Source organism: Octopus bimaculoides, chromosome 2 (genome assembly GCF_001194135.2).
Source record: "Octopus bimaculoides isolate UCB-OBI-ISO-001 chromosome 2, ASM119413v2, whole genome shotgun sequence".
Classification (NCBI taxonomy): Eukaryota; Metazoa; Mollusca; class Cephalopoda; order Octopoda; family Octopodidae; genus Octopus; species Octopus bimaculoides.
This window is the reverse complement of record NC_068982.1, coordinates 34,315,840-34,326,805: the sequence shown is the minus strand read 5'-3', so window position 1 is coordinate 34,326,805 and position 10,966 is coordinate 34,315,840. Positions and strand designations below refer to the sequence as shown.

The window sequence follows — 10,966 nt, the reverse complement described above, 5'->3', positions numbered from 1 at the left end:
TATATATATATATATATATATATATATATATATGTATGTATGTATACAGTGAGCTTCCATACAGTTTTCAATCTACCAAAATTCACTCACAAAACATTGGTCTGCTCTGGCCTATAGCAGAAGACACTTTCCCAAGATGCCACACATTAGGGTTAAGCTTGAAACGACACAATTGAGAAGGGAGCTTCTTAACTACATAGACATGCCTGCACCTATGTATGTGTATATATATATATACATACATACGTACACGCGCACAAGCATACACACATTTATGTTCTTATATACATATGTTTTATCTTCTGTATAAGTTGCTTATTAATTTGTGTGTGTATATATATATATGTGTGCATATATATATATATATGTATGTATGTATACACACACACACACAAATTTTCTGCTAGTCTAACAGAGTTGCTGCTCTAAAACAATAATAGCAGTTGCATTAGTTAATCAATATTGTTTGTACATATCCTATGTGTTATATGATAGCTTTTATAATTGAGAGAAGAGGAATTCTTATCATATAAAAAAATCTGTATTACATAAAGCAATTTCATAGCAGCGTTTTCAAGCTGAGTTACTATGGTTGGTTGCCTGTTGATGAAATTGCAGTTGACTTAGTTTTTAATAACGAGGCGTATCGAACTAGTAAGGAAGTCTATGTACCTTCTTTTGCTATAGTAACAAGTCACTATTTTAGTTTCTTATATTAATCATCTTCGTAGAATTTCCTTTATGAACTACCATCTTACTTTCAAGAGATTTTTTAAGACCTACTTGCTGTGTATTAATTTAAACTGGATACTTTTAATTTTCACTATCAACTGAGTTGTTTGTTTAAGAGATGAAACTGGTCAAAAAGTGGCACAAAAAGTTTTCACACTGTTATTCTATAGTATTTTTTTTTGAAAGATGTATATAAAAAAAATATCCAACTGGGTGGGATATTCAAATGAAAAAAAGATACAATGTACAGCGCCATGTTTGTCAAGTTATTTGGACAAATAATGTACTACTCAATTGGATGTTTATCTTAAAGGAAAGTTTGATATCGCTTTCTACTGGCCTCTTTCTTTCACAAGGAATTTTCCAAATGAACAAAAAAAAAGAAAAGAAAGAATAACTTTGTTAAGATTTTTTGTTGTTCTTTTTTTTTTTTTCTTTTATAAATGTTTAAACAGAACATCAATCTACCAATCTCATCACACTTACAGGGTCTATAAAGGTCATAGGATTCAGCCCCTTCCTACTAACTGCAAGAAATTTTAAACCTGGAAGTAACCATCAATTTTGTTTTGTAAAAGAAGAAAAACAACTATATCTGTTCACATGGTATAAATAGAGATTTTGTAAGTCTTAATAGGATCCAAATACACTAATGCCAGGAATGTCAAAAAGATGAACCCATAAACTCTTCAACAAAGTGACAGCAATAATAATAATAATAATAATAATAATAATAATCCTTTTTACTAGAGGCACAGGACCTAAATTTTTTTGTAGGGGGAGGGAAGTCTAATCATTTACATCAACCCCAGTGCTCAACTGGTACTTATTTTATTGACCCCAAAAGGATGAAAGGCAAAATCAACTTCTAAGGATTTGAACTTGGAATGTAAAGACAAATGAAATGCCACTAAGCATTTTGGCATAAGGCCTGAAATTTGGTGGGTGCAGGGCTTGTAGATTACATCAACCCCACTGTTCAACTAATACTTATTTCATCAACCCCAAGGAGATGAAAAGCAAAGTTGTTTGGGCAGGATTTGAACTCAGACTATAAAAATGGACAAAATGTTGCTAAATATTTTGCCTGGTGTAATGATTCTGCCAGTTCACCACCTTTAATAATAATAATAATAATAATCCTTTCTACCATAGGCCTAAAATTTGGGGCATGGGGGCTAGTCACTTTGTATCAACCTCAGTGTTCAACTTATTTCATCAACCCCAAAAGGATGAAAGGCAAAGTCAACTTTGGTGGAATTTGAACTCAGAATGTAAAGACAGATGAAAATATCTCTAAGCATTTTGTCCAGCATGCTAACAATTCTGCCAGTTTGCCACTTGTAGTAGTAGTAGTAGTAGTAGTAGTAGTAGTATAATGGTGATGATGGTTTCAAATCTTGGCACAAGGCCAACATTGTCAGGGATTACATCAGCCCCAGTGCCAAACTGGCACCTATTTCATTAACCCCAAAAGGATGAAAGGCAAAGTCAGCCTTGGCAGATTTTGAACTCAGAATGTAAAGACAGATGAAAATGCTGCTAAGCATATTGCACAGCATGTTAACGATTCTGCCAATTGGCCACTTCTTACACATCAACCCCAGTGTCTATTTTTATAGCCTGAAATTTTGGGGAAGGAGTAATTCAATAATATTGACCCCAGTACTTGACTGGTACTTAACTTATTCTTTTCTACTCTAGGCCCAAAGCCCGAAATTTTTGGGGAAGGGGCCAGTCGATTAGATCAACTCCAGTATGCAACTGGTACTTAATTTATCGACCCCAAAAGGATGAAAAGCAAAGTCGACCTCAGCAGAATTTGAACTCAGAACGTAGCAGCAGACAGAATACTGCTGAGCATTTCACCCAGCATGCTAATGATTCTGCCAGCTTACCACCTTGTCAATAATAATAATAATATTAATAATAATAATAATAGTAATAGTAATAATAATAATAATAATAATAATATATATATATATATATATATATATATATAGCTGTTTAGTTAAGAAGTTTACTTCTTAACCACATAGTTTCTCACTACATAGCTTTTTGGGTAAGTGTCTTCTTCTTTAGACCTAGGTCAAAACAGTCTTTATGTGGATTTGGTCGATGGAAACTGAAAGAAGCTTATCAAATGTGCATGTGTATGTGTGCACACATATGTGTATGTGTATGTGTATACATGCACACACACACGTGTGTGTATATATGTGTGTATTTGTTTGTATCTCCTTGTCTTGACGTCATGAGATACTTATAAACAAGTATCACCGGCTTACAAATATACAAGTCCTTTGTTTCTAGTCTTTGGTATAAACATATCTAGCCATGATGTTTATCTAATGTATACATTACTATATACACCCTCTCTAACTGTCTTTCTTTCTCTTTTACTTTCCTCTCTCTCTCTCTCTCTCTCTCTCTCTCTCTCTCCATGTGTATATATATATAATTATATATATATATATATATATATATATATATATGTGTGTGTGTGAGAAAGAGAGATGTGAGCATAGGTACAAATGAAGATGGAGAAAATAGTACCTCCTCAAATATTAAAGAAAGAATGAAATGTAGTGTTTTTTTAAAGCTGAAAATTTTTTCAAGCTGTTACTCCAACTTTCCTACCACTAATCATCTGTCAGAAGGAAACTTATGGAACAATATAATGGTTTATAATGGTTTATGATAAAACCATAGGTGTGTTCTAAAAGTTCACTTCTGTCTGACGATCAGTTACATGAAACTCAGAGTAAAAGTTTGCCAGGTGCAATAGTCAGCATGAAACCATTGCTAACGCGCTGACTATCACATGCCATAATCAGGATTATATTCCTTTCCATTCACCCCCTGCAAACTCCTCACAGTCATATTAAGGGTATCAAATACCCAATGATTGGAGAAGTAGACAGAGCCAGTTGAATAGTTCGAAGCATGCTTACATGTGCAAAATGTTCCGAATTAATTGACAGACCTTTAATTAAGTGGAATGATGGAGTATAGCTAAAGTAATTATTAATGCCAAATCTAATTTCCGAGAAGATGCAAAAAAGATGCACTCAGAATGCTAAATACTTTTGAAGTAGTTTTACATTGAGAATAATAACTAAAATACTTAATTTCTTCAGATAATCACTTTTTGACCATTTTTACCAATGGTGGAACTTTGGTCTCATTCAAATTCAAACCAGAGATTTTGTTTTATGTTCTGTCACTGTTTTATTGTAAATGTCTGTGAGATTTTTGTTATATTACGAAACAAAACACACATATACACACACACACACACAAAATTATTTTTCTCAATTGAAATAATAATGTTTTAGTTTGACCTTGAATCTTCAAGCTTTGCTTACAATTTATGCAACTGCACAACACAAATGCTGTGAAACTGTCTGGAATTTATTTTCATTTTTATGACGAATAAGCTATTGAGTTAGTAAGTCGTAATACTTAAGGCATGTATTATTTTATCTTTTTAAATGTTTTTTAGACAGAGGGTGTAATTTGAAAGATATTTGGCAGCTATTTCTAGCTGTTTAAGTGACCATATAGATGCCTGCCTCGTTGGCTTGAAAAAGTACATGTTGCTGTGGTGTCTGAATAGATGGTAAATGTTAAGTATGAATAATATGCACATCTATTAGGGAAGATACCTGATAAATGTCTGGTTTATAAGTAAATTCAAACTAACATTTTACTTAAGAATCTCTGAAACATAATTTTTCTACTCAGACATTCTTGAATCAGTATAAATTCTATGTTGGTTGTTAAAACCTCTATAAACTTAATATATGAGTTGGCCAGGAAGCTTTTATATGGCTGCTTGACCTACAGGAAGTAATAGCTTTTTTTTTTTTTCAAATTACACCCTACTATAGGTGCAGGTATGGCTGTGTGGTAGGAAGTTTGCTTCTCAACCACAAGGTTCCAGGTTCAGTCCCACTGCATGACATCTTGGACAAGTGTCCTCTGCTATAGCTTTGGACCAACCAAAGCCCTTGTGAATGGATTTAGTAGATAGAAACTGGATGAAGCCAATCATAATTTGAATCTGGGTTTTGTCCCCTCTAATGGGGCCCAGATCTACCTCAATGCCATAGCAACTGCCCTCACACCATCTCACCATCTTGCCTGGTTTTGGATGTCCTCCCTTCTCAAGCCAACCCTCCCAATCTCCTCCTCCACCTGTCCCTTCCACATTTTCCTCTGTCTACCTCACTTTTGCCATCAATTCACCTCAAACTCTAGCACCCTCTTCAGAACATGCTCCTCATCCACTTCTCAACACATGCTTTACCACCACTCTCCATTCACCCTTGCCAGCTATTCCACTGATTCCTCTAACCCCAGCATCCCAATCAAGTCTTCAGTCCTCCTCTTATCAAACAGCCTCATGCCACGCATATCTCTCACCAGTCCCAAGGTGATGTAAGTGGGGTGGAAGGAGAAGTGTTAGTGAGTAAGGTAGATCCATGTGGTATACGTGGGAGGAGGGTAATGGCAAATGCGGTGTTGTGTAGGAGATGTGAGAAATGGATTCAAAGAAGATGTACAAAAATGAAGAAGGCGACCCCAAGACTGGCAAGTGAGTTTGTTTGTGGAAGATGTGAGAAAGGAGCTGGAGGGCTGGCAAAGTCAGTGGAAACACTGTGTGATGGGAAATGGTGAGAGGGTCTTGTTATTTGAGAGATAGAGTGGATGTAAGTGGTGGAGGTGAAGCAGCTGTGATAGCAAGAGCGAGACTTGGCTGGGTGAAGTTCAAGGAATGTGGAGCATTATTATATGGGAAAAGGTTCTCATTGACGACAAAAGGAAAGGTCTATAGTTGAGTGAGAGCTGCAATGCCGCATGGGAGTGAGACATGGTATTTGAGAGAGAGAGAGAGAGAGAGATGACAATTTTGAGAAGCCCATCATTTATATATATATATATATATATATATACATGTGTGTGTCTTTGTTTGTCCCCCACCACTACTTCACAACCAGTGTTAGTGTGTTTACATCCCTGTAACTTAGCAGTTTGGCAAAGGGGACTGATAGATTAAGTACTAGCCTTAAAAAATAAGTGCTTGGGTTGATTCATTCAGCTAAATCTCTTCAAGGCAGTGCCTCTGTATGGCCACAGTCTAGTGACTGAAAAAAGTAAAAGATAAAAGATACCAACATAAAAAAAAAGAAAAAGAAACATTACCACCTGGGAAAAAAGTCAGGTAGGTCACAGCTAGAATGTCTTTGACCATAGGTCTACTTGATTATGACTGATTTATGTACTAAACACCACCTTCTTGCTTATAAAAATGTTATGGAATATAATGAAACTTGTACTTCTAAATTAGCCTTACTAAGTTGAACTGTTCAATTATATTTCCACACAGGTTCTTGGGTAGAATTATGCCACCAGTCACTGCCAGCAGACACAGACACATTTTCTGAATCTATTCATAATGGTAATATGGAGAAATTGCTTATGGAAGCCCAGCAGGAATCATGTTCTTCTTCACAAGCAAATAGTGCAGTATCATCTAACAGAGGCAGGTAAGTCAATATTTATAGTAGTGCGGGCTACTATTTAATTATTGTTTGATTATTTAGCATTGGTTATTAAAGGTAAACTAATCAGTATATTCATAGATTTGTTTTTGTAATTTTTTGATTTCTGACATAGGCACAAGGTTCCAAATTTGATGGGAGGGATTTTAGTCTATTAAAATTGACACCCGGGTACCCACTCAGTACTTATTTTATTGACCACAGAAGAAGGAATTCAAAATCAGACTGTAAGGCAAATGTTCTCAACCACCAGACCACAGACCTTATGAGGCTCTGGGTTATTTGGTGCCAGGCTGCTTAGAAAGAATAAATTTTTTAATTCTATTTCTATTGCCTATAGCAATATACAGAGTGCTTTTGTATTATATATATCATGTATATGTATTATATAAATAATAATTAAATTATATATTGTGCATTTTATTGTATTTTGTTATGCATGTGATCCCATGGTCCATGGAAAAATTGTTTTGCATGAAATTGGTCATTGATACAAAAAACATTAGGGACCACTGCTACAAGGTGTTATTTCCAATGCTTTATCAATTCTGCATTTTATAGCAATCTTTAGAATCCAAAAGAATAACACAATACTGACCAATCGCCTTTTAAAAATGATAAATTTGCACTACATTTCAAGAATTATTTTCACAAAAAAAATTTTAATACTTTATATATCAAGCAATTTTTCTGTTTTCATTTTTTTTTTGTATCTATGCTCATAAAATTTTTTCTGCTAAAAGTTAGCAATTAGCATAGTTGTGATATTTGTGCAAATTTGACTGTAAATTTGGACATTTGCCTATTTGCTTTTGAATTGTTGGCACATGTGTTTAATAACCTTGATCCCCTCCCTTTACTAATGTTAACCTCATACGAATGGCATTTATTTTTCGCTAGACATATCTGAGACAAACATGCAAGCGTTTGATTTTATACTTCCACTCTCAGTAGTCTAGTTGTCCGTAGTCTAGATTCTTAAACTCTTTTATGAAACATGGTAGTTATTTGTTTACATATATTATACAGTAGCTGCTGAATTATATTTAGGTTTAAAAAATTCTTCAGTCTGTCTTATCTTTTGTTTTCTGTTTCTTAAAATACATTCTGATTCCAAACAGAAAAGAAATGACAGGCAAAAATAAAGAAAATTATATTCTTGAAAATATAATCTTTGCATGGAAACAAACTGGCCAAGTAGAGAATTAATAATGTGTATTGAAGAGCGTAGCTCGAAACGTCAAAGACTTTCCGTATTCCCGAGCGTCATACTAATATATACTTTTGTTATTTACACCACCTGTCCTCGTCTGTTGTTATTTTTTGTATATTCTCCTATATATATATATATATATATATATACATATAAACAATTGCAGTGTGAAAGGTGTTTATACTTTTTCCTTTCCTATCATTTCTCCATGTGCAGTTAACACAACCCCACCATTTACTGACTTATATATATATATATATATATTCATTCCCACTGCGTGGCACCTTGGGCAAGTGTCTTCCACTATAGCCTCGGGCCGACCAAAGCCTTGTGAGTGGATTTGGTAGATGGAAACTGAAAGAAGCCCGTCGTATATATGTATATATATATATGTATGTATGTGTGTATGTTTGTGTGTCTGTGTTTGTCCCCCCAACATCGCTTGGCAACCGATGGTGGTGTGTTTACGTCCCCGTAACTTAGCGGTTCAGCAAAAGAGACCGATAGAATAAGTACTAGGCTTCCAAAGAATAAGTCCTGGGGTCGATTTGCTCGACTAAAGGCGGTGCTCCAGCATGGCCGCAGTCAAATGACTGAAACAAGTAAAAGAGTAAAGAGAGAGAGAGTATAGAAAGAGAGAGAAAGAGACGGGGTTGGGGTCACATGACTATGTAATTAAGAAATTTGATTTAAAACCACATGGTTTATGGTTCATACCCACTACATGGACACTATTGGATGGTGACTTTCTACAATGCTTTCTGTGTGGAATTTGATAAATAGAAACTGGAAGATTATGTGTTTCCCCTTGTCCTGACATGAATGCACTTAGTGCAAACAATAGTCATTGTCATTCAAATGGTGTCCTTTGTTTGCAATTCTCTATGAAAGTATTTTCCCTTATTGAGCTGTTCATTCTTCAAAAGACCAGAGTAAATATTACCTTACTTGGAATAGGTGACAATTGATGACAAGAAGTGCATTCGGCTATAGAAAATTCTGCCTCAAAGTTTTGTTGAGGCAACTATAAAAATGGACATTAAAATGATGATGACTGTATACATATACACACATACAGACGCACACTTGCATTTAGCCCATGTCATCATCTATTTAAGTTGTGGAAACTACTGCCCACATCTAAAAGTCTCCCCAAGAACTCCACACTGAGCCATCCTTACCACCAAGGAGACTTGTGACGCCTCAACTAGATTGAAGGTGACTCAGTTAAGTCTCAGAACACCTCTCTCTCTCTCTCTCTCTCTCTCTCTCTCTCTTTTATTAGTGTAAAAGGCCATGTGCCCTAACTAAAAAAAAACAACCATTAGAAAACAATCATGGAAAAATTTTAATCAAATATTTATTCATAATATTGAATGAAGCAACTAGAGAACATCTACATGGTCACTCAACTTGCTGAAAATAGCAGCCTTATTTCTTTCAGATGATATCCTACCATTTAGAAAAAAAAGAGATGCTAGATGATGTTGTCCTAAATATAGTATGCTTTGAAAATAGATGGTATGATCATAGCTTTAACACCTTTGATCAGAGAGGGATTTGGCTGTTATTTCTAGCAGATTCAGAAAGCCATAGAAGCACCCACACTGATTCCAGCCTTTGTTTCCAATAAAAATGGTAGTTCTTGAAACATCAGCTCAACACTTTCATACTAGTACTAATTGCATTATACTAGTACTAATTGCATTACATCATAAATAAATAAACCTTATCTACTACTTGCAGTGAGTCTATAAAATCGCTTTCATAAACTTTCAGTCAAAAAATGCTCGTCTTATTAGCTACTCCAGTGCATCCTGTACATTTATAGTTACATTTTCTTGACAATCTGCCAGAAATCAGGAAACTACCATGTTAAAAATCTATAAGTTATTGAATGTAAACATTTCCGTAACAAATACAAAGCAGTCTCTCATTGGTTAATATTTCTCCTTTTAAAACAAAACTTGCTAAACATATATGACTTGTCACTGCATGAGCCTATCTTTAATCTTTAGTTCACCCTAACATTAGTCTTTTAATACTTTGAAGATAATATCAATATTTCCTTGCTGAGTCAGTTAATGACATTGTCACATTTTACTATGTTACATTTCAAAAAATGTTACAAAAAGCCACATGTTCCCAAATCTTTTAACCCTTTAGCATTCTGATTATTCTGTTAAAAGTAATACTTATTCACCCACATTGTTTTGAGCTAACCATAGCAGAAACTGCATGAAGGCCCATTTTGTGTGTGAATAAGTATTACATTTGAATAAGTATTACAAAAATTGTTTTGTTGTTGTTGTCCATCACTTAACAACTGGTGTTAGTTTGTTCATGTCCTTGTTACTTAATGATTCAGCAAGAAGAGAGCAATAGAATAAGTACATGATTAAACATAAGTACTGGGGTCAATTTGTTCAACTAAAAAGCACCTTTTAAGGTGGTACCCCACCATTGCCACCAAAACTGGAACAAATAAAAGAATAAAGGAATAAATTAAGGGGAACAAACATCAGTAATGTTTTGAAATTCTGTGTTTGGGTATGCTTTACAGGAACTTATTTTATGAAGACCAGAAATATGAAAGAAGTTAACTCAGATGGTAAGGTTTAGTCCAGGCCCTCTCTGTCTACTTTTTTTCATTTCAACTTCCAAATAATTTTCTTTACAGTTAATATAATACTGTGTATAAGGTGGTTAGCTGGCAGAATTATTAGCATGCCAGGTAAAATGCTTAGCAGCATTTCATCCGTCTTCACATTCTGAGTTCAAATTCCACTGTGGTCAACTTTGCCTGTCATCCTTTCAGGGTCAATAAGATAAGTACCAGTTAAGTACTGAAGTCAATGTAATCAACTTAGCCCTTCCCTGGAAATTGCTGGTCTTGTGCAAAAATTTGAAAGCAATATAAGGGTAAAGGATAAAGACCGCCTTCGTTCATGAATGACCATGGGATTGTACCTACTAAGTTACCCTCTGAGGCACAAATCCAGACAAGGTTGTTTATGGGAGACCAGCAGCCACCCATGCATATTAACCTCCCCTGCCTATGCCACTGATGTTATCCAAGGGAAAGGGCGAAGGCCGATACAGCTTGGCACCAGTGATGTCACAACTCATTTCTACAGCTGAGTGAACTGGAGCAACGTGAAATAAAGTGTCTTGCTCAAGAACACAACATACAGCCTGGTCTGGGAATCAAACTCACTACCTCGTGATTGTGAATCCGACACTCTAACCACTGAGCCATGCACCTTGACCTATATACCAATACTGTGCATAATGAAAGCATTTTGAAAGAAGTTTCAAAACTAGTTGTGGCTTATTCTGACTTCTGCCTGAACTAAACTAATTCCAATATATTCCAACACTCTTTAGTGCAGGTTGTACTAAGCACAAGTATATATATATATATATATGTATATATATATATATATATATATAT

General features: G+C 35.0%; 1 protein-coding gene across 1 annotated transcript in view; it reads left to right on the top strand.

Moving 5' to 3' along the window:
* The window catches only part of LOC106879526 (BCL2/adenovirus E1B 19 kDa protein-interacting protein 3-like), an 81,679-nt gene that overhangs the window by 41,703 nt on the left and 29,010 nt on the right, over positions 1-10,966 (top strand). Inside the window, exon 2 of the mRNA XM_052976195.1 lies at positions 6,125-6,284. Within this exon, the coding sequence (XP_052832155.1) occupies positions 6,125-6,284 (160 nt within the window). The remainder of the gene's footprint in view (positions 1-6,124; positions 6,285-10,966) is intronic.